A 23,971-nucleotide genomic window follows, 5' to 3' on the forward strand; every position below is an offset into this window, starting at 1 on the left:
CTGTAGCTGATCTGTCCTTACGTCTGCAGCATAAAACTCTCCACTGTTTCCAAGAAAACACCAAGAGAAGGAGTCAGCATAATGATTTGATGCTCCAAACGTGATGTACATAGTTAGGCTGTCTGGAACTAGGCCATCTACTTCTAGCAAGACAAACTATTTGTTCTGATGTGGCACCCCGCAGTTGTAATTGGTTCTTTTTTAAAATAAATACTATATAAATCTTGAGTAAAACATAACTACAAATTGTGTAGCACTTGACTATAGGCTTACCCTATGTTCTTATCTACCACGTCATCTCTTGCACACACATTTCTCGTACAATGGCTGTCACGTTGCTGCGGCTCGTGACTCAAGAGGTGGTTGCCTTTCTGCCTTTCAAAAATGTCAAATTATTGGAAAAATGGCTGAAGAACCTTTGGGATAAACCCACCATATAAAACTACAATATTGCTTAAAGGAGAGAATACAGATGGACCCGATTTCCATAGAAGAATGATGGGAGAAGGCACAAGGTCCTCTTACGACTGGCTGCCTCTACTCCCTTTATTTACTCATACCAATGAGGTTTTTAGTTTAAACCAGTGGCATGGAAATAAAAGCACGGAGGAACGCAAAATGTGCATTCGTGCAAACTCAAACCGGTTGTGAATTTTGAAGATAATCTAGAGGGAAACCATTACTGTGGGAAGAACCCGAATCCTTCAGATTCTTAAAAATATCATTACTATGTTTTACTGTGACAAGAATAGTCACATACAGCAATGTTATTTATTGTTTCTGAAAATAATCGTGTAAAAGTTTTATTTACATACAGCTTCCCAGATGTCTCATCTAAAAAAACTGGCAAAACTGTCCCTTTTTTGTTTTAAAAAGGAACCAGCTAGATGGTAATTTAAGTTTTCTACATCTCATTCTTTCTGACCCAAGTAACTTGATTCTTACTCCTACACCTGTGTTACAAAGAGCAGAATTAAAACCGTGTTAATTCATACCTGAGTATTTCGTGTAAGGCAGTACACTCACATAGTCAATGTATTATTTAACTAAAATGATGGCCGACTACCAAGAATACTCTAACAGTTAATAACCTATATGATTTGTAGGTGGACATTAGCAACATCAACCCTGTTGCAAGTTATAAAAAAATAAAAAGGGTATTCTCAATGAAAAAGTTCCTTTTACGGCATACTGCACCTTTAAGCAAAACACCTGTTTACACACAAACATTTCCAAATAGGATAGGGACTTAGGACAAATTTTTTAAACAACAGGAAAAGTGCAAACACTACTTTGTCACCCACTTTTCTTATGTCCTTTGTACTGTTGCGATTTAGCTTTTTTCTTCTGTTTGGATGAACTTGACTGGCTATCTCTTGATGCTGCAAACAATTAAGAATTCAAAATTAAAGTTTAGTATTTTGGAAAAAATACTTTGGAATGTGTCAAAGCTGTTACACAGTTACAGAATTTCTCCTTAGTGACTGAATGAAGGTAAAACACCTTTATTGTGGGAGAAGCCTCCCATTAAACTACTAACAGCAACTATTATTACCCTCCCATTAAACAACTAGCAGTTCTCGGAATGCAGTTATCTATCATCATATAAATTGACCTGTGAGGACAAGTCTTGATGCACTAAAAATACAGTCGTCTTATATAAATACTTCTGCACATGCCAAGTTCCCTCAAATTTGGTATGTAAAGCATATATACTCAGAATCTTAAGGCAGTATAAATTCTCAGTGATATTATCCAGGACTGACAAGTAAGAAACAGGCTTTTCCCCTGGATCAAGTAAGCATCTTCGGCATTAAAAAATAGCAAGTAGTCACAGAAACACCGGGAAGAACTTTAGAACTCAAGGTGGAAGAGATTAGGACTGCGTACTTGTAAGCATTAGCAAGAATTAGGTCTATTTTTGTTATGCCGGGTGACCTAACTTGCAAAGGATGAAGCTCGCGAAGCCATCGCAGGTGAACAAGGACCAGTAAGCAACCATTACGTTATTTACAAAACAGGAACTTACATTGTGGTGCTGGAGGCTGTAGTTGATATCCAGTTAGCTGACACCATCCCACTGGATAGAGGTCTGGGGACTCACAATCCACCCACTGATCATATTCATCTTCCCACCCATCAAAGTGTATCCTCAAAAGACGATGGATAATGCGAGTTACTGTGGCCACACATACCAGGCGAGGTTCCATCAGATCAACGGCCTCCAGTTTCATTCCGACATGAAACCCATGGTTTGGAACTTCCTGGAAAAGCAAACACAAACAAGGCAAACATCAGTGAACAAACATGTTAATTAAAATGGTTTAAGCAGTGTTGAAGCAAATACTTCAGTCAACTTAATGTAGGAAAATACCAAGTATCGTTTATGAAGTGTCATGTACCCCTGTATTTAACATTTCAGAAATAGTCGAGCTGAGTATACTCGAATGGTTCTTGCTTCTAAAAGTCACTGTTGCCTTAGCTTCTCAAAATTGTATTTATGAAATGGGTCAATCCCACGGACTACGCAGACAGAAGTTTAAAGATTACACTAATTACAGTTTAAATACACATGTATAATGTTTATTACCTTATTGAAAAGCTTTACAGGTGCTGCTATTGAGTCAGTTTCCCTGAGGTAGTCAAACCATTTAAAAGGGAGTTTTGCATAACCTGTGAACGTTAAACAACACTTTCATACATCAGCTGCAAACCTCACACGCAAGAACAACAACAAAAATAGTATACTGGCACTGTGCTATGGCTAAAAAGACAACAAAGAAGCAAAACATTAACATCAGAAACTTCCACTCTCTGAGCTTTGGTCTAAGGGACAAGACAGTCATCTGGACACTGCCCACTTGCGACAAACAGATGAATGAACCTCTGGATAATATAGAAAGTGTCATTCCATGTTAAGATTAATCGTTCATAATTGAAGCTTCCTGTCCACGAGGTCCTTGGTCTCTACAATGCCCCACATGAATGACCGAGAACAGATCATGTAATTAAGCACACCCAGCGTCTTTCCTGTGGGGAAAGAGCTCCACTATTGAAACACTTGAATTGTTAGGAATGGTGGTAAGAACGAGCATGGATATTTTAAAACTTAAATAAGGCTCAAAATAGCCATAATATGGAAAACTACAGGATTATTTTTTTTTCCCCAATCTTAAAAGCTATGATAAAGGGAATAAAATAATCTCTCAAATATATTTAGCTTTTGTTCATCTACTGAACATGCACAAAACAAGCAGGGCTATTCCTTACTTTGGGCAACTTCTACAACTGCTTCAACCAACAGTTCTCGAATTCTAGCTGGAGCAACAACAGCTTAAAAGACTTCTTTGTGGTAGTGGCAGTGATGGACATTCTGAAAAGACTGCAGTGCCGTGGGGATGGCACGGGGGGCTACGGGAAACAGCTGGATCTCATCTAAGTAGAGGTAGAGCACTCCTACCGAGTCATAGCTCGGTACTGCAGGGCCAGACTCATCAGGTGGCCAACACTTGCAGCCCAAAATGGAATCCCATTCTTGAAAGTATCTACCCGTGTTCATCTTCTACCAATTTCAGCAAGAGATGAATATATTTTGAAGGAATAAGCTTGAAGTCCAATAACTTCTCAGCAACTTAATGAAGTTATCCACACTGCTAAATGTAATTTGGAAAAGTGTGTTCACATCAGGTACGTGGTATCTGCATGGCCAGATGTAGCTGGACAGCTAACAATTAATAAGCGTAATAATGTATCGGTTCTGCGTATTAATGCTTTTCTTAATGCACACTTCCTCTGGCTAGACCAATATACTTGTACGCGAGTCCTTCAATTCACTTCCCACCACATGCACGCTGGAGATGCATGCACGTGATCCTTGTTAGAGTAGTCACAGTTAAGAAACTGTCCATTTTCAAGCCTGAAATTTGGAAAGCAAAATACACCTCTCATAAGAGCTAAGCAGCTTTGATCGCTCTGATCCTATTAAATATGTTAATGCGCATTATGTCCTGTATTTTACTCCTGTTAATTCCTCTTTCAAATGACTTAGACGATTGCACGAGTGATTTATAATCACCTCTCAGTGGATGATACAAGACTGTTATGGGAAAACTGCAATAAAAGGGAAAGTATACACATAGATAAAGAATAAGGTTGCCACAATATAAGAAACAGAAGTATCATAAATTTGATACACAATAGTATGTGAATTTTTCTGTTCAGTAGAATTTGAAGAGCACAGAGGAAAATTTTAATCACAGAAGGGAGGTTTTTTTCCTATTCTGTATCAATTTAATGTGTTTATTTCTAAACTGATTGATATGCATGCTTTTTCCTCCCGCAAAACCTCTTCTTATTGCAAGAGACTCTTACACCACATATTTTTGAGCAGCGGTTATGCCTATGAATTTCTAGGTAATAAATTCACTAAATGAGTTGACTGAAAAATAACAGCAAATCTGTCCAACTGCACTTTCCACATACCCAAAGACGACAGATTCATTAGTGTGCAATAATGAAAAGGATCAAAAATTATTTTCTTCATGTTGCATTACACTGCCTTTGTAGTTATTACCTAGAAAAGTAGTTCAATAAATACAAGTAGAAGCCTGCAAGAATGAGAATGGAGAAAAATCCATAGAAAACCATCATTATCTGCTGTTACACAGCTAGTTACAATCCTCTTTATAAGGCAAGACAACAAAATGGAAAAATGAAGGCAATACAGTTTTCTGTAGGCACGTGTGCTAGTGGACAGACAGCTTGTTCTCACAGCAGGGATTACGCAGCATACAGCTCTAATGGCTACTTCCCTGAAGCTCAAGTTTGTGTGTATTCTTCAAAAAATTAACTGGTATTGTTGCGAATTAGCCTAAGCCTGCGATTCTTTACAATGCTCGTTAATGCTTTTGGTGGCCAGGACTTCACAAGCAATGACATATTCTCAACGGTCCTTTTAGTGACTAGCACGCTTCCCATCCACTTAGTGGCTGTACTATTCAGCTAGCGGCTATCCTCAGTTTCCGACAGCAAAAGCAAATCATTTTAGCCAGAGAATCAATCAGATGTTCAATTTGACTTTTTCTAAATGAAAAGTTTGTTATCTCTGTTTTAGATTACTTTGAAGTTATGCTGTTGTATTTGTTTCAGACTTGAGAAAGTCCTAAAAAGTAACATGAATTTTGTAGACTGAGTTAAGAAACAAAGCATATGGCACATACAATATCACTGAAAAATATTCAAAATAAAATGTGGTCAGAATGCTATATGTACCTCTGGGTGGAGTTAGTTCAATCATGTTAATTTCACAGAAACCAACAGGGAAAATAGAAGGGGAAGTGGCATGGTAACAAAACCAATCAGACCCATCTGCTGCTTCTGAGCCATCAATCCCAATCATAAGATAGCCATCTGCTAAAACCTTTGTAAAGAAAAACAAAATTTTACATTAAATACCTTTAACTGTGTGATAAGGCTAGAAAGAAAGCATGCCATGTTTCAAAAGAGTGAAAAGTAACTCAATAATAATTGAAGTACACTTAGAAGGACATTCAATTACAACCAAACCAAAGACCCCAGATCACACCTGTCTCCAAGATCGCGTGCACTATTGTCAAATGTGCCTTTGTTAACTGCGAAGTTAGGAGAGGAACATTTCCTTTTCTGATCGCTAGTTTATTTTTCTTGTGAACATCAGCTCTACTTCTAAAGCTCTGTAATTCATTCTACTCTTTCTCTTGCGAGGATAGTCTGCACACCATCAATAAGAAAAAAGACTCAAAATCATCACCACGCTCCTCATTGGTAGGGTTATACAAGTCTGCTAAGCTACTTCCTAAATTTTCTTCCTCTTTTAGAACAGATTTCACATGGATGGGATCCCTTTCAATCAAGCTAGGAAAAAAGTACATCCTTAAAACAGCTTCATAGACTTCTGCAAGTGAGCAAGGTGAGGTTTCTTTTTGAACAGTTGCAAAACATTTGGTATAATTAGCAGAAGATTTTCCTGCAAATTAATCTCACATACATTATATTCTAATTAAAGGTAAAGCTGAATTTCCAGAGACTAAAGTAAAAATTAAAAAAAATTACACGAGTATATCCTTTTCCATAGCTGTTGTATATAAACAATGGACGTACTCCATAAACATTCACTGTGTGAATGAGCTTTTTCTTTCAGACCTGAATAAAGGTGAGCGAAGGAAGAATTCCTGTCTGTCTGCCCCAAATACACACTTGTTTCCTTACCTTTCTAATAGTTGCCACACATATTGCCGAAAGGTTTAAGGGGTCTATAGCTTCCAATTTCATTCCTTCTTTAAACCATTCTCCAGCTGCGTCAACCTCTTTTACCTAAAGAATCACATAACAGCACCAGCAGCTAAGCATCTAGTCAGCCTGGAACAAAACGTAGCCCCACACCGACAACGCAACAGATTGAAACACCTGTTTCATCATCTCTGCTTATGTCAAGGAGGCCAAATTAGGGAAGTGTTTGAATAATAAGAAAAGAATTAATGCTTGTGGTGGGCATATTTCCAGGACTTAAGTAGTTTCAGGTCTGTTCTACGCACACCAGGACCTAAAGGTCCTCAGTCAACTCTGAGAAAACAGCACTCTTGCCAAACTCACCTTCATAAATAAATGTGGGGGGGCATCAAAATGTCCATCCTGTTTCTTTGTGATATCTACAAGGAATATTAGTACATATTATTCAGAAGTTTTGTTAACAGAGCAGACGGTATATACCGTTTTTCTGAATGTGTTAACTAGTAGAATGCAATCATTACTGGAGTGGGAGGCCCACAGCTTTATAATAAGACTACCACAAAAATCCAGAGGACATAACCTCTGTAATTTCCATATTGACTTCTACCTGAAATACCTCTATAAAACAATCTTATTTATGGGGGAAAAAGAATTCTAATATTTACAAGACCACTTGATTATGTAAAAAATTTGAGACCAATACACATAGAAGCTTTGGAAAAAAATAATCGGTAAGTAAATTACATTGCACTATGCTATGACAGAAAAGTATATTTATGTATTTTTTTAAAATATAATTATACATAAACACTTGAAATAAATGTAAATGGCTGGGTTTAGCCAACTGTCGAATACGACTTTCCAAGGGGAATCCCTGGAACTCTGTTAGAGTCATTATTTCTGGGAAGTAGCACTGTTCTTGATTTCTCTAAATACTCTTATTTTTATAAATGGTTTCAGTGACAGTTTAATCACTAGGAAGACAGCAGGTTTCTGGGAAGGGATGCCTTGTGGCATGTTTTACAGAAGTTCTGTTTTTGACAAAAGACACAAGCTCATTGGAGCAGAGAAATATTAAAAAACAGACTTATTGTTTAGAAACCTTAAATATTTCAAATTATAAGTATTTTTGTACTTTAGATAACATGGGCCTCAACTGTGTACCATCTATTAGACTGTCACTTCACCTTCCCTGACCCTCTCCTAATGCCATCTAAAGCATGTAAATCTTGTAATATAAAAATATTGGATACTCTTTAAACTTGCAAGACAAAAAAAAATTCACTATCTAATAGGATACTTGTCCACGTTGTATTGTACAAAAGAGACAAACATGAAGAAACCAGGAGCTTGTGGAGCAGGACTGTGTAACTCCCCGTATCAGCATGAAAAATGAGGTTTACCGTGCTTGAATATTGCACTACAAGGTTTTCCTGCCTAGTGAGTTTGCTAACCACTGCCTAGCTTTGATTATTTCTAGACATCGACATACTACAAATCAACTAAAAATTTATTTTGGCTTTTCCAGTGCTACAAAATACACTAATTATACTTTTCACTGAACTCCTAAACGTAATAGAATTGGTAAAGCCCCTTGGGTACATTATATAAGTTTTTAAAGATCATTACTCGAGCTAGTTTTATGAATTGTATAAAGTGACAGTACTGCTTAAGTCAGACCTCTCCAGGCCAATACCACCCCCAGAGACACCTCTGAAGGACAAGCAGCTTACCCGATCTTTTGAATCTGTGTCCTATACTTCGAGACCAACCTATATGATGAATGAGTGGACTGTACATATGGCACCAGAAGTCATCGTTTTTGTCTTCACTTTCTTCGTACACCAATCTTAACCGTCCCCCAATGACACTTTCTACAACTGCTACCCTTGTTCGACAAAGGTGTGTTTTGTCAACAACTTCTACTCTCATGGAAGTTTTGAATGGGTACTGCATACTCTCAGACACCTTAAAGTAACAGGAAAAAAAGCATTCTGTAAGAATACACTCTGTTTTCCCTTGGTTAGGTCTTTGGCTATTAAAGCGCAGTATCAACGCACTTTTCATTTAATTGAAGTACTTGTTAATCAACCTGCAAAAATGACACAAATGATTTCTCTTACATTTCATTGTACATGGGCAGAAATGAAATGCTTCAGGAAACTAAGTAGAATAGATCCTACAATGCTTTAATTGTATTAAGTACAGCCCCTAATACAGTTCTCACATAGGCTACAGGAATTTTCCATTGACTTAATGAAAGCTTGTTCAGTTGTTAACAACAGATAAAGTTACCCTGAGAAGCAATTTTAACAAAAAAACAAAACAACCAAAGAAAAAAAAATATAAAAAACCCAAAACAAAAACCCAAGATGGTTCTTTTTTGCTTTGTCATCCACTCAAAATCTAGAACTTTAAAAATAGGATTAAAATACTTATAATAAAAGGTATGGAAAACAAACCTTCAACATAATTAAAGCTGGCCACTCACAGACATATTTCTTCATAATATACCAAAAAGAAAGACAGAAAGAGTGGAAATGGATGTTAATCTGCCTTGTGACAACACCTTCTGTTTAAAAATCAGTATCTGTCACTTGCCATTTCCATTTCAAATTTCCATTATGAACTCCCCAGTGTCGAGATCTTGCCAATTTAATTTGGTTTCCAACTGAGCCAACTTTTAAACAGAAATGAACAACTGCAGAAAGGTTGTTTTTTTTTTTTTAATGTTAGATGCAGTGTAAGGCAACAAATAAGTCTTGTATTGCTACTAAAAGCTACGTTCCATCTCACTATATTAGTAAGTAAACTTAGAGCACACTACACAGGCAGCTGCCACACTTAGACGTGACTTAAAGACAGCAGAAAAAAAATAAATCTAGTCCAGAGTGATGAAAAATATTAACCTTTAAAATAATGTACTTCATTGCGTCTAGATATGTGCTATATTAACACATTTTGTTCAGTTTCTTGAAATAGTGCACAATAAAAATAATTCTTGAATTAGAAAAATCAGTTTTAGTTTTTCTTACATATCCCAGGGTAGCTTATTAGCACTTTTTAAAATCGGGGTATTTAAAAATTAAAATAGACTAACTAGTTTTTAAAGAAAACTACTCTCTGCTAGAAGAAACAGTTTTCCAAATACATACTGACATAAATGGAGAACAGAGGTTCCAAGGAAAACTGCATCTGAGGGAAGAAACTACTGTATCATCTTCATTATCAAAGGAGCTAATGTGCCATTGTAAAATACTTCAGTTCTCCACACTGCGCTGCAATTTCGTTTACAGTACATCATTGATATTGCATCAGCCTTACCTTCTGAGAAAAGTCAGGAGGAAGTGTTTTGGCACCAGTAAGTCGTTTCACTAGAAAAGCTTTCCAGTTTGTGTATTTGTGTTGGATGGCTGTTGCAAATGAAGGGGAAAAAATAAGCCACTGATTTTTAATTGTGTCCGTTAGAGACAATGTTAGAGTCTGGAATATGTAAATAAGAAATCCCAGATGACTGTTAAAAAGCCTGGATGACAATAATGACAAAAGCCTCTTTAGAGAATGAATGCTACCCAAGATTAAGTTTATGGGTAAGTCAGGGCAAAGAATTTAATAACAAAAGATAAATAAAATCAGTGCATGTTCACATCACTGATTAGCTGACCGCCTCCACCTTGACCTTAAAAACTTGAAGTCACATCAGATGGGCTACTCCAAGAAACACTCTCAGCATCAGTCAAGTCCTTATTTTTCCAAAAGTTAAAATCATTTATTCATAACTGTTGAAAGAGTTGCTATGGTAAAAAAATACTTTTGACATCTGAACCATGAGCAAATTTAGTTTAGTGAAGACTTAGTATCAGGCAGTAAGGCTACTATTTACATACTTCGAGGAGGGACTAGGGGCTTCCCACTGGTTGCACACCAACCAACTGGGTGGATGTCAGACCCACAAACGTTGCACCAGAAGTCAAGACTTGAATCGTTTTCAAAGCCTTCGTATCGTAGCAGAGCATTGTAGCCTGAAAGAAAGCAATCGCATTGGAAAAAGACAAAAATTAAACAAGATTATAAAAGGCTTATTAATATTTCTTTACCAATCATCATATATATTATATTGGGTTTTCTAGACTAGAGCTTTTTATAGAACATTATTATATCACGCTGCTGCATGTTATTAATGCACAGAACAGATTACTTTGATAAATGTGCATGGGCTATCATGTAAGTCAAATTTTAATTAAAATTAAAATTCTTGAACTATAATGCTTTAGAAGTTATATGTAGGAGGACAAAATTAATTACCCATACTATTTCTTTTTCATATATCTTAGCTGTGTGACCTTGAATTTTTAACTTTACTTTTAACCAAGAAAAGTGATTCATATAATGGGCCTTACTTGCTAGCTATTATTACACAATTTTCCATCTCCTCCATCTGCACTGTTGTTATTGTACTCTGAGGCAACAGAAAAAACCCAAGGCATTCTCAAGCTCCACTGAAGCCACTGTACAACGGTGTAACATAGCGATACTGCTAAAACATGTAACCCCTTGACACAGCTCTGACAACCTAACCAGTGTCAACATTCCACTAACCAGGTGACCACTGACTAAATTATTAGCTCTCTTCACACAATTATTTGGATTATTTTAATAATTCCAACTAAAATATATTCACCTGCTAATTTTACAATTCCAGCTATCCAGAAGACTTTGGTAGGTAGGCTGCAGTCGGTGTTTGGGACCTCCACTCGCACTCCTTCTGAGATATCACCCCAGCATGTCCCCATAGGTGCCTATCATTTAAGGTAGGGGAGAAAGAGTCACCAGTTCACCTCATAGAAATAATTTTTTTTTGTTGTATTAATGTTTCATGAGTGACTTAAAAGACAAAACAATCAATATACAGGATAAGACATAAGCATATTTTTAGAAAACAGTTGTTCTATGAAAACCTACTTTGGTTTTGATTTGGACCCTATGCGTAGTATTGTAATTGTACACAAATACACAGTAATATTTCCTGCAAAAGTTATAGGATTCCAAGTTTAAAAAAGTCTGTAAAGCAGAAGCACAAATTGCATATACTCACAGGTCAGCTTTGTTCTACTATGGTTCAGCTAGGTGCAAGCTACTGATCTTAGTGGGAACGGTGTAACTCCTCTGCAATTCTACTTGGTACTCTTTTATGGTACTTTAGATTCGTACCTGTACCACAGGCACCAAAATCTTTACATTCTGTAAATCAGAAACATTCCTGAAAAAATGCCTAAAAGTTATTTCTTGAATCTATTCTGATGATTTATTATGGTGGGGTTTATCACCCGCTGGTTCACAACCTCTCAGAGGAACAGGCTTTATCACCTGCAAGTGATCACTCCATCAAGCAAGCAAAAGGAACAGAAGGCTGAGTGGCACCTTTGTAACGAATGCCGGAAGGAAATGCGCAGCTAGATCCCTCACACACTGTCCTGAGGCTTAGACTAATATGCTAGTATCAAAAAGGAATACAAGCTTGATGAACTATTAAGGATTTGAGGAAACTGGAGATAAAAATTACATTTTGTTTGCTATCTCAAGAAAAATACGTTGAACAGAGCATCATGAAAAGATAGTCAAAGGTGCTATTGTAGAGGTACCAGAAACACACGGTGCTGAAGAATCCAAGTCATCTTAAAAGGGATTCAACTGAAGTTATATTGGTAACAAAATAGAAAATTACTCAGCCTACATTAAACTAGAGACCACCAAGAAGGGAAAGATTTGGATTTGGGGTATTTTAGAACAGTCACATCAATTCTAAGATGTTCAGTGAAAAAGAAATTCTTATCAGTTCAGAGGATATCCAGGTATCACAGGGACAACTGAAGGGATCCCCCGGTTCTGCACTGTAGTGGGCAGACGGTAATCACAGAAGCACAGGTTGGAAGGGACCTCGGGGATCATCTAGTCCAACTTTTCTAAGGTTGCATCGCATTTACAAAGCTCTCTGCACACACAGAGAACTGAACAGAGCAGTGGGAATAGCCTCCAGCTTCACAGGACTTCAGCTGAGCGCTGCAAGTGAAGGAAGTTGGATTAACCCTCAACAACTGGAAATCACGATACTGGAATTTTGCTGGCACTCGGCAATAGCCAAGTAGCAGCGCTAAAAGCCAAACTTATTTTGAAAAGGGATGCCCTTCTAACTAACAGAAATATTTGAGGTTAGGCATGCAAAACTTAACACTAGCTTTAATTATTAAAGGAAAAAGAAGTTAGTTTAAGTATGGCAGTTTCTTATTCCTGAAGCCTGGTCTCTTCATGTTCTGCTATGTCCCATCTACACCGCTCTAGACTGTGGAGCTCTTTTCTGCCATCTGGCAGAGAGAGGGGAAAAATACAGCTTGAAAGATGATGGCTTATTTTCACACACAAAATATGCAGATACAGCTTCTTAATCAAGTCCTATTACATATTCACTATCATCTCTAAATTGACGTGTAGTTTATTGAATTGGGGAAATAAACTTTTCAAACTGCATATTTTAGTAAATCTTGTTGCCTTGTAGAGAGATACAGGCGAGGCCAAACAATCAAAAATATCAGTGCTAAATTAGGTGCAGCTGGGTTATGAAATTATTGAAAGATATTTTACTGCCTGCTCATCTATTCAGTTGATTCAGAGAGAGAAGTATATCGAAACACTCCTCCTCGCATCAACCGGTAATGGACATGGCACAAATTTTTATTTCTAGGACGTGGATTGGTATAGAGGGAAATAGCAGAAAGTTAAATTTGTCCTTGTCTGTGAAAATATTGGTTCTGCTAGTTCTCCTACACCAATCCATATGGCTCACCCTTTAGAAGGACACCGTCCTGTGTAGCATCACTACTGAAATGCCAGATAACGTTACTGTCCTGAAGCGATGGTTTACAGTATACCTGGTATACTGCACCATCTTTTTCACTCATTATGAATAGTCTCTTAAGGGAGGAAGACTGGATAAACCAGGGCTATAACAGCCATCTTCCTTCATGTCTTCTCTGCCTTCATCTAACAAATCAATCAATGTTTGTACAGCGCTTTGAAAAACTCAAAGCACTACGTGAGTCTTATTCGTCTGCTGGCTGGAACGGTAACTCTGAAGTCTGGATTGGCATAGAGCGAACTAGCAGAACCATAATTTACAGGTAAGAACAAATTTACCTTTCAGACTCATACGAAGAGATCCACTTCATGTCACTCCCAAACAAGGAAGATCTGGTTCATCGCTTCCTGCTCCGGGAGGTGACTTGGGAGGGTTTATCTGTGAGCGGCAGCTGCCTTCTCTGTAAGGTAAGTCGCAATCAGGAAGGTCCTGTTTGACAGGAGCACCTTAAGGCTAAGAAGACCCACGTGCCCAGCCGAACAGAGGTCTCGTGGGTTACATCATCGGCTTCTATACGTTTTGGATGGCACTGACATCGCCGTGATTTTGGACTCGAACCAGGATTTTAATGGCAAAGCAGTGCTACCAATTCCTGACGCGAAATGATGCTATGCTGATACCTTGTGTGTGAACTGTGCCCCCGCAAAAGGCAATGCCAGAGAGACAACGTGCAAAACGGTTTAGAACAAGAAGTTGGAAGCAAAGCACCGCCACCTGGTGTAAAATCCTGGAAACGCTCCCTTAGAGCAAACCAGTGATTGATTTATTTTAAAAACAAAAGAAACCAAAAGAATGGAAATATTTCAGCTCAGAATAAAGTTAAAGTGGAAGAAAGTCTAAAAAAATCCCTAACTTCAGAAAAATGTGCATCTCACTAGCAACAGAGCGGAGAAGACTAGTTACTACTAGCTGTGCGTGAAGTCGTACGTTAAGCAGTACTGACAAACGACTCAAAGCACCATCTGCTTTTATTTCTAGGAATGATTTGCACTAATAAAAACAAATACAGAGGAAAGTAAAAACTCTTTAGAAGGAAATGAAATTGGAACGCAGGTTAGCACTGAGCACTTCGGATGTTACGAAGCTATAACACGACATCAAAAACATGAAATTAAGCTTTGCTCTCCTTGCATCAGCTACTGCTCTTGTCTGATTAATGCAGTTTGACAAAAAATAAAAGCTGCAAGGTGCACGAACTGTAATTCTGGCTTTGTCACAGGCTTCCTATGTGACATGAACCAAAGCAGCTTCTCTGCTTCGGTCCGCTGAGCTACAGAGCGGGCGTAGTGGTGCTGCTGCTAGTGAGCTCCATTAGTGTTACTCAACACTGAAGTCTGGAATGAAGGTAACAGGGAAGTACAAAAGCCACATTAAGGGCATCAGAAGACTCTGAAATTAATTCTTCTCATACACAGAAAGAGATGAAGAACTTCAAGATATAAATGTTTTAATTCTAAAATATGACTGGTTTTAATTGAAGAGAAAATAACTCCCCAGGCAAAAAAACTTGTCTGGGAAAATTACATCAGACCTGAAATACTGAAGTATGCCACATTATTAAAAAAATAACCAATAAGCCCAATCCCACATCTTATAATTCCCTTAAATTTTCTTTAATATTGACCCCAGTGTTCCCTACCAAATATCCATACAGATATACCCAGTATAATGACATATTTTATTTAAAAACAAATTCAAGGGTACGTATGTCATGATTTTCCTGTCAATTCAAAACTTTTGTTTTGAACAGAATAAGCTTTATATATTCAATCATGTGGCCACACACATCATCTGCATGGAATCCATAATGCGGATGGTAAACAAACATCAACTAATGCAAACTTTCTGAATCAAAGCAATATAGTACACAGACAACATAGCAATGATCCTTCCAGACAGACAAGAGAGTATTGTTTCTTTTAATTATCCACAGAGGGTGGGAGAGAAAGAGAGAGAAGGATCTAACAAGAGCCTACTGATGTGTTTTCAGATTCTGACTGGCTTAATACATTTTTTTTTAAGAAATAATTACAGTAAAGCTAAAGGCAAATATCACCCTTCTAACACTAACTGATGTCCACCAAAGAAGTAGAAATCTCCAAATGAGGCTGCAGGAGTCGCATTTTGCTCGTCTAAAAAAGGAAAACAGCAACAGAAACGAAACAACTAGGCTTCGCAGCACTGTTGCCACATAGCTTGTGAAAATTTTCAAGGTAAAGTGGGAAGATTAGTATTGTATCGGTTCACATTATTGGTGTACCACTCAATGAACAAAGTAGTAAGAAAGGAAGATACAACTCCTTTTAATATGTAATGTTTCAGCGTAATTTACAAGTGACCTATCTATCGTAGCTGTACCGATTAAGGATGCCATACATCATGAAGCATTTGTTGTTGTCAGAGCACAGCCCACATTATCAAACAATATCTTTTGATGTGTACTTATGAAGCTACTTATTAGAGATGTATGTAACAGTGAAAGCAAAGTGCAAACATGCTTACTTAAGCACAGGGAATTCGATACCCGCAGCCGTACTAATGGAAGGCTCTGTTCTGGGCAATAGTTAAGGCCTCTAAGCATAAAGGGTGCTATTCAGAAAGTGCCAACTGCCAAGAGCCCTCAAGTCCTACTGATTTATGAGTTGACAGTGCTCAGCATGAATTCCTGAACAGGACAGAAAATGTGTCTCTCTTCTCCCCTGTGGAGAACTTCCACAAAACCAAATGTTTGTTTTGATTGCAATTTTCATCAGATAATTTTGAGCAAAATAAAACTTTCCTAAGAAGATGGAACACTTCAACTTCCAAAGAAAAAGTATACTGAGAAAACATTTTCTGTCAGAAAGTTTCTACTTAAAAGACAGAAAGTACTGACCATATTTTAAACAAGATCTAATAATTGCAATTTAACACACACATTAAAGACAGATGCTGCTAAATATTTTCCTCATCCCGATTACATTCTTTAATGACCAAGGACTTTCTCTTTGGAATACAAAGAAAACCAACCTCTCATGAAAAGCCTTAATTTTCCTCTACTTCCACACTACCTGGCAGCATGACTGACAGAGAATCTGACTAAGAACTAAAAAAAAAATCCCAAATCCAAATATGTAACCGAAGATCAGTATAACATAATGGAGCAAACCTCATCCAATCTAAAAAAGTCTTTCGTAACTTTTCTAATATCGCATGACCTCGTTGGTTTGATATTCTGTAAGTGCATTTGACTATTTTGCACCCTGAATGTGAGAAAAATAACTTCACAAGTCTAAGAGTCCTCCTTTTACTTTTTTCTTTGTTTATGACAGCAAGTATGATGAGAGTAACTGATAGCATTCAGAATGGTTTTAAAGGACAGATAAAACCAAACATATCTATCTAAAAAGTAACCATACTAAGACAGTGTACAATATAAGTTTCATAGTTGTGCTTGTTTTGGCTGGGACAGAGTTGATTTTCTTCACAGTAGCCAGTACAAGGCTGTGTTTGGGACTTGTGATACAAACAGCATTGATAACACAGGGACGTTTCCATTCCTGCTGGGCAGCGCTTACACAGAGCCAAGGCCTTTTCTGCCCCTCACCCCACCCCACCAGCGAGGGGCTGGGGGGGCACAAGGGGTGGGGAGGGGACACGGCCGGGACAGTGACCCCAGCTGACCCCAGGGGTGTCCCACACCGTATGGCGTCATGCTCAGCACATAGAGCTGGGGGAAGGAGGAGGGAGGGGGGGACGTTGGGTGTGATGGCATTTGCCTTCCCAAGGCACCGTTACGCACGATGGAGCCCTGCTGTGCTGGGGACGGCTGAGCACCCGCCTGCCCCTGGGGAGGAGGGAATTAATTCCTTTTGCTTTGCTTGCAGGGCTTTTGCTTTACCTCTTAAACTGTCTTTATCTCAACCCATGAGTTTTCTCACTTTTAGCCTTCCGATTCTCTCCCCCATCCCACCAGGGGGGAGTGAGCACGCAGTTACTGGCTGGGGTTAAACCATGACAAAAGTCCAAGGCCATGAAACATGTTTGGGTATGAGTGTTTTGCAAAAATGAATTCAAGAATTAACACAGACTCTCTCACTCTCTCTCTCACGCACACGCATGAAAGGATAGCACATATTGAAAAATACTTACATGTTTAAAACAGGTAACAGGAGCTGCTGTAAAGCTATTGCTATTGATGTAGTTACCCCAGCTGAAACCTTCCACAGGGACAGCTGCGAAGAGAAAGTTGTTTCATTTAGGAAGCTGCTAATGAGCCACAAATCTTGTATTTCCAAGAATTTGTTTCAGTTCTTTTTATTGGCCATTACCTGCTTTAGTCTTTGCCTGGTTTTGTAAAGTTGCTTGGTACTGAGCATACGCTGCTAATTTAGCCACTAAGGGTTGTTTTTGTAGAACTTTAGCCTTCTTTGTTGGAGGTTTACCCTAAAACAAAAGCGCTAAGTAAATAAAGTCTTTCCAAACTCCCATCAGGCAATTTCCATAGGTCAGTAGCGTATCTCTGGTACATTTAACTAAAATTAGAACACAGAATGGAAGTTGACCAAGTATCACATAGCTACAAGTAATATTAATTAAATTTAAAAACCAGTAGCAAAGAATGTCCAAAAGATGACTTTTGTAACTTTTCTACTAGTGTTCCAACTTGAACGGCATTATAGATCCATTGCTGTTTCCCTGAAAAAAAGATCTCTCTTACTAGCAGGTCAAAAGGAAGAACTGTTAATCTAATTTATACCAATGCAATTGCTTGGCATTTGCTGCAATGCATTTCAAATAGGATGTAATGGTATTTCCTGACATTTCTATCTCTTTTCTTGAATGTTACAAATATACCTTTGTGATTATTTGACTGGTATTTTAAGCAAACAGCCCAAAACCCATTTTGCAAATCTATATAGTTAAGAAAACCCTCAAAAACAAAACACAACACTAAATAAACCTTCACGCTCTCTAAAGCCAGAAAGTATCTTGGGTATGAGATGCATGGAATTTCAAGTTGCTACATATGTAGACTGAAGATTTTTCCTGATCTTTTTCTTGCAGAAGGCCACTGCAGCAGAAATTAAATAAGGAGTCAGTATTCTCTGGAATTTCCTCTGCTGAACAAAGTGATTTCTTCATGACTGATACAGTTTTGAGTTTTGGCTTACAAAAAATCACTCATGAAAATTTTGCTGTGTTAAGAAACTTTGTAAAGCGTGTATGATATTTTAAGATAATGTACATGTTTTACAAACACAAACTACAATAAGTATATAAAGAAAATGGTGTCTGTACCGCTACCTGAAGCCTGGCCAGAATGCTGGCCTTCTTGGAGTTCGATGAATAGCTTCTAGAGCACGACACACTGCAGAAGCGTTTTGTTTTAGAGTAAAAAGCGTCACGGACACCAACCATTCCACACATCTCGCATGTAGCTGATCAGAGGAGAGAAAAAGCCAAGTGTTAAAGAGCGCAATAAAGACCGCTAAAAAAATCAGAACAAAGACAACATAAGGAAGGTCCTGTAGGTGGCACCACCAAACAGTTTCTCAGGGTTTGAAACACAAGAGAATTGCACAGAAAAAATAACTTAAAATAAGAACACCACCACAAATGTCAGTGAAACACTATGAACCTCGAGTTCACTGATGAAAGGGTGCCGCCTCCTTTCCGCTCCCTATTAATTTTACCCCTGGTAAAAGTGAATGACCCAGCTAAACCATCTAAAGCAGATTTCTGTGTTTTCATGGTTCTCAAGGAAACATCTGCTTTGAATCTGGGCCTGCCAATCTTGATTTCCTCTAAATATTTAATACTTCCGACCTGAAGTAAAACCAGGTCTCTCTTTTGAATCATAAATTAGTATACCCAAAGTACCCTAGCCCACCAATATTCTCTTCCAGCTTCAGAGGCTGACAGCATCACCCACCAAGTTGTTCAACAACAAGCTCATAATAAGAGTTTGTGACCAACTTATTCTAATGAGACAATACCAAGATCCTACCCAGAGAGAGCTCTACTAATCACTAATGATTTTGGCTAAAGTATTTTTCCCCTGATGATAATAAAAAGCCATCTTCACTTTTTTTAATATTTTTTTCCAGTATACCCTAGCTCACAGCTAGGAGGTAGTGAACAGGTATACGCTGACAGACTTTATACAGCAGTAATAATGAAATTTTCCTAGTACAGGAAGGAATATATTTTAATATATTACATATACAACATAAAGGGTAGAGAGAATATATGCCAAAGTGTAGAGAGAACATACTGACATTTTCCTCACAGCTCAAAAAATAAAAACAACTTACATGAGAACATACACGTGCATATAGACACAATACACATTTGATGGGAGGGCAGATGTTCCCATACCCATCCTGCCAGCAGGATTCAAAAAAATCAATCTTATTTCAGTTTAGCAAAAACCAAATTATTCCCCCCTCCCAAAACAGACCATCCCAAACCTTCAAGCTGGTTTGGTCCCTTTTCAACTGGGTCCAACGTTTGGGATTGGACCCTCACAACTCACAGCACAGGCTAGAAATCATAAACACCAAACCCTTTGTACTCATGCACCACGTACTTACCCATGCCAGATTTGCCATCTGGGTAAGTATAGACCTGTCCATTGTTCTTTATAATTGGGAGACTGGATGGCAAAGGAGCAACCTCCTCTTCACTCTCATCTGAACTGGAGCTGCTGCTGGTGTCCTCGCTACAACTATCATAACCGTCAAACATCCCGAATGAATCACGTCTTTTCCTTTCTGCCCGTGAAGTATGTTCTGTCTAAAAATCAAAAACATACAAACAACAAAAACCCCAAGGAATAGCGGAGCATTCTGAATGTCAATGTTTCAAAGCCAAGCTAAAAAGTTTGTTTCAAAGGTCAAAATCAGCCTTCAAAAGTAGATGTACTAACAAGCTGCTCTATCAGCAGAGAGATATGAGCCATATATTGCCAATTAAATTAGTACCGGTATAGTCGTAACTAGCCGATTTTTGTTACTGTGATATACAGGAAGAAAAATCTCTCTCGTGATCCACTGAGAATACACAGTAGCAGTCCATACATTTCTTTCTCTTGGTATCTTCAGAGTTCATTAAACCTGATGTGCTGAATAATGACAGCCACACAGATCTTATATGCAAATGAGCACATTCCAGATGGCTGCAGCCAATTTCACTAAAATTCATTCATTTGAGAAAGCTGGGCAGAGAAAAGGCAGTTCAACCAAGAGGGCACTTATTCCACAGGAACAGAAATGAGAGTATATCTCTACTCTCGTTGGCTTGTGGGGTTATTGATAAATCACTTGGCTTCCCTCTGATTCAGTTCCTCACGTGTGAAGCAGGAATACCTCTCTACCTCACAGGGAGGTTCTGAGGATTAATACATTAACAATTATGAAGAGCTCAGTTACTATGGCAATAGGGTCTGCATAAACGCTAAAAAGATAGAAAGGTGATTAATTTGCCACTGTTATATACGAAAACTTGTTACATAATAGAGTTTTGCTATAACAAAAAAAATCTGAGGTCAAATAAAAGCATACAATTTTGAAGAACGCATGACAGTTAAGCCATTTCCAGCAAAGGCATTAGAGAAATATAAACAATATATTAACTGATTTTTTTTTTTCTGATGGGCATCCAACACATGCATTTTAATAGTGACAATTTTCACTTTATTAATCTTACACAGCTCTACTGAAACAAGGCTACTGCTACATGAGCTGCCCTCATTAAGCTAAAATTAAAAAATTCAAAGTATTTCCATTACCCTTAACAGTATTCTGCTAAGTTTGAGAGGAAATAACAGATAAAGAGAAGACAAAGAAAAATGCTACAAGAGAAGCACAAGTTAGAAGAATGCAGTTCAGCCAAGAAAACAGAAAAAAATATTAAGAAAGCCTTTGCCTCTACTTCCCTTTCCAAGAGCTAATTTTATTTAGAAGTCATTGTAGACAGAAAAATAATGTGATGGGACTTTTCCTTCTTAAATTGCATTTGGATTCATAGCTTTAAGATTTCATCACAGTAATTCCCCAAATCCCTTTCTTACAGAGTATATGCCTGAACAGCTTTATTGTTGGATCTCATCCGAGCCTTTTGCTGCCATGCTATCCCTTTATTATAATATTCTCTATTCTCCTTTGCAATCTGACTAAATCCTATTATGGAAGGATTTTTATATAGTTAAAAGGGAAAACCGATTTCTACACTGACCCAAGCCTAGCATCCAACTGAAAAAAACAGACCCCAAATAAAAACCAGTAAGCACAAAAGGTTATGCAATAAGGTAAATAAATTTAACACACTTAAAGCAGCTCTGAAAAAAACACAACAACAAAAAGTCAGTGTAACGTTAATTACGCACACATTCCTCAGCCAACAATTCAAAATTATATTAAAGTCTATCAAAACTTAGGAGAGCATAACTTGACAACTCCTTGAAGAAACTGACACCTGCCTGATGTAGCGGGGGGATCAGTTGCAATCATTAGAGGAAAGACTGAGCGACGGCAGCACAAAACCTAGGCCTGACCTGCCCCGGTTACAAGCCTTACCTGCACACTACCACGGAGGCTATTAGCCAACAAGATACAAGGGGAGTTATTTGTTTGTGTGCGCACGTGTGGGTAGATTAAGGCAGAAGTTGAGCACAACGTTGCCATGGATACGGTGTTCTGCAAACAGTGCCAGTGATTTCCAGCTCAGAACATGAAGACTAGTCATTTTCCTCAAGATCTCACGAACTCCTTAACATCTCACAATATTTAACTTTCCTTGACTAGTCTCCTCTAGGAAATAGAAGGCAATCCCATACTAACCATTCACAGCAGTAATACCAGAACACCACGGCACCTTCTAGTATTACGGAGAGATGTTAGTGGTGTTTCAGAGCCCAGGGGCAGGCTCTCCTTCCTCATTCACTCATCCTCCCTAAGTCAGCTGATCTGATTTCAGTAAGAGATTAGGGCCTTGTCCCACATAAAGGAGGGCTTCAGCCCTTTAGTGGAGGCTGCAGGACATGGTAGTCTCGGGACATCCCTTCTCCATTCCGGACTGGAGAACTCCAGACCCACAGGGCAGTTCTGCTTCGCCCGGCACTTTGCTGCAGAGGTCTGAAATGCTGGAGCAGCTCGGAAGGAGGAAGAGAAGTGCAATCCATCCCCACTCCCTCCAACGCTCAATGCCACGGTGCAGGAAGCCTGTGGCCAGCACTGCTCCCACTGCAAGGGGAGGTGAAAGAAAACTGGGAGGCTGGAGGCAAGATGAAGGACCAGTGGCACAGAAGGGACGACAGGCTGCTCTAGGCAAGCCGAAGCACAGTGCAAGATTGCAATTGCAGATACCACAAGAGCACAGTTGGCTCTTTTTTTTTTTTGTTCTTTTGCATCACATATATTTAGAACCTCAATCTTACTGCCAAGCCCTCTTTGCCAGAATATCCACAGATAAGAAAGAAAATATTTCTACTTTCTATACAGAAAGTTGGGCCCTCTACTAAGAAAATAATTCTTCAGCATTATACAGGTTCCTAAAGAGCAATCATCAAGTTTGCTGAGTTTAACGACACTGTCAAAACAAGTCTCATATATCACTTTTCCATTCACTTTTTATTTGGCCAAATTGTCCCAGTTCAAGTTATAGGCGACCCAAAAGAGTAGTTTGCTTATTGTTTTAAAATAATACTGTAGTTTTATAAAACATTTTTATCCAAGCTTTTGCCAGATAATTTGTGTAGGACATTCTTAATTTATAATTGTTATCTGGATTGTAATTCTGCAGAAACTACTCAAAATATGTTTTGTGAGACTTGGAAAAAGTACGGTTTTGCAATAAAAAAAACCAAAGTACTTTGTGCACAGAAGTAGGTGGAAGTTAGGGAGGATGATATGCGAATACCTATCCTGGAATTTTGCTAGAGCAGATCAAAACATTTATATTTTGATAATAAACACCACTAAAGCTCTTCTTAACCCATGCTGAGAGACAGCATTTGTAGAAACAAGTGAACACCATGTGGAATCTCTGCTAACCCTTCCTGCAGAACTGAGAGGCCCTATTCTTTTGCAAATCCAGTCTAACATCTGGAACAGACAAAAGTTGGGGTACAACTCTGAACTCAAACGTCAAAAAGGACATTATATGCCTCAAACAGAACCATAACTGAGATGAAGCAGCTGCTTCGGTCACAGCAGCAGCCTGGAATTCCTGCTGCGCCCTTGCAAGTGCGGATCAGCAGCGCGCCTTACCAGCTGACCAGCAACATCTTCTCTGTCTGACAAAAAAAAGCACCTAGCCATGACAGCTACAGGACCTCTATGAATGGGACCCTCAGCAAGAACAGCTTATTACCCTGCAAGGTGCTCCCATCAAATTTTGAGACACTTTTCAGAAGAATGCAATCCTTCACCCCAAAAAGCTACCAGAGACTAACAGTAGTAGTGACTTGATCTAACAACTACAACCACAGTAAGATCAATCCATGTTTGACGATGTAGGCATAGAAGGGGGAGGGGGGAGTTTTCTATTATTAGAAGCTGGATCTAGCACTAAAAATCACGCTGAGGAGGTTGTCTTTTCCTCCAGACCAAACCAGATGAGCGTTCTTCACCTTCAAACAAATGAGGGAATAGCATCCTGCCAATCTGCAAAACATGCGTTGAGCAAGAGGCTGCCTTACTGTAAAACTTCAAACCTTGTAGCTGGTTAATACCAAACGAACAGTAGCTTAAGTAACGCCAACACTAAAAGCGAGCCTAGTAGCACATTAAGCAGAAGCAATGCACAAAC

General features: G+C 38.5%; 1 protein-coding gene across 8 annotated transcripts in view; it reads right to left on the reverse strand.

Annotated features, from left to right (window-relative positions):
- Positions 1-23,971, reverse strand: part of MBTD1 (mbt domain containing 1) — a 36,809-nt gene that overhangs the window by 8,990 nt on the left and 3,848 nt on the right. For 3 of the 8 annotated variants that reach the window (XM_075110915.1, XM_075110912.1, XM_075110919.1), the window contains 14 exons: positions 19,756-19,957; positions 18,461-18,600; positions 17,491-17,605; positions 17,312-17,394; positions 10,949-11,066; positions 10,155-10,289; positions 9,592-9,680; positions 8,001-8,235; positions 6,631-6,686; positions 6,247-6,351; positions 5,272-5,419; positions 2,591-2,673; positions 2,030-2,264; positions 1,305-1,382 (listed from right to left, as the gene is read on the reverse strand). In XM_075110915.1, coding sequence (XP_074967016.1) covers positions 1,305-1,382; positions 2,030-2,264; positions 2,591-2,673; positions 5,272-5,419; positions 6,247-6,351; positions 6,631-6,686; positions 8,001-8,235; positions 9,592-9,680; positions 10,155-10,289; positions 10,949-11,066; positions 17,312-17,394; positions 17,491-17,605; positions 18,461-18,600; positions 19,756-19,957 — 1,822 coding nt within the window. The remainder of the gene's footprint in view (positions 1-1,304; positions 1,383-2,029; positions 2,265-2,590; positions 2,674-5,271; positions 5,420-6,246; positions 6,352-6,630; positions 6,687-8,000; positions 8,236-9,591; positions 9,681-10,154; positions 10,290-10,948; positions 11,067-17,311; positions 17,395-17,490; positions 17,606-18,460; positions 18,601-19,755; positions 19,958-23,971) is intronic. The other 5 variants (XM_075110914.1, XM_075110916.1, XM_075110913.1 and 2 more) reach the window with 4 other exon arrangements.

Source organism: Phalacrocorax aristotelis, chromosome 16 (assembly GCF_949628215.1).
Source record: "Phalacrocorax aristotelis chromosome 16, bGulAri2.1, whole genome shotgun sequence".
In the NCBI taxonomy this organism is placed as follows: Eukaryota; Metazoa; Chordata; class Aves; order Suliformes; family Phalacrocoracidae; genus Phalacrocorax; species Phalacrocorax aristotelis.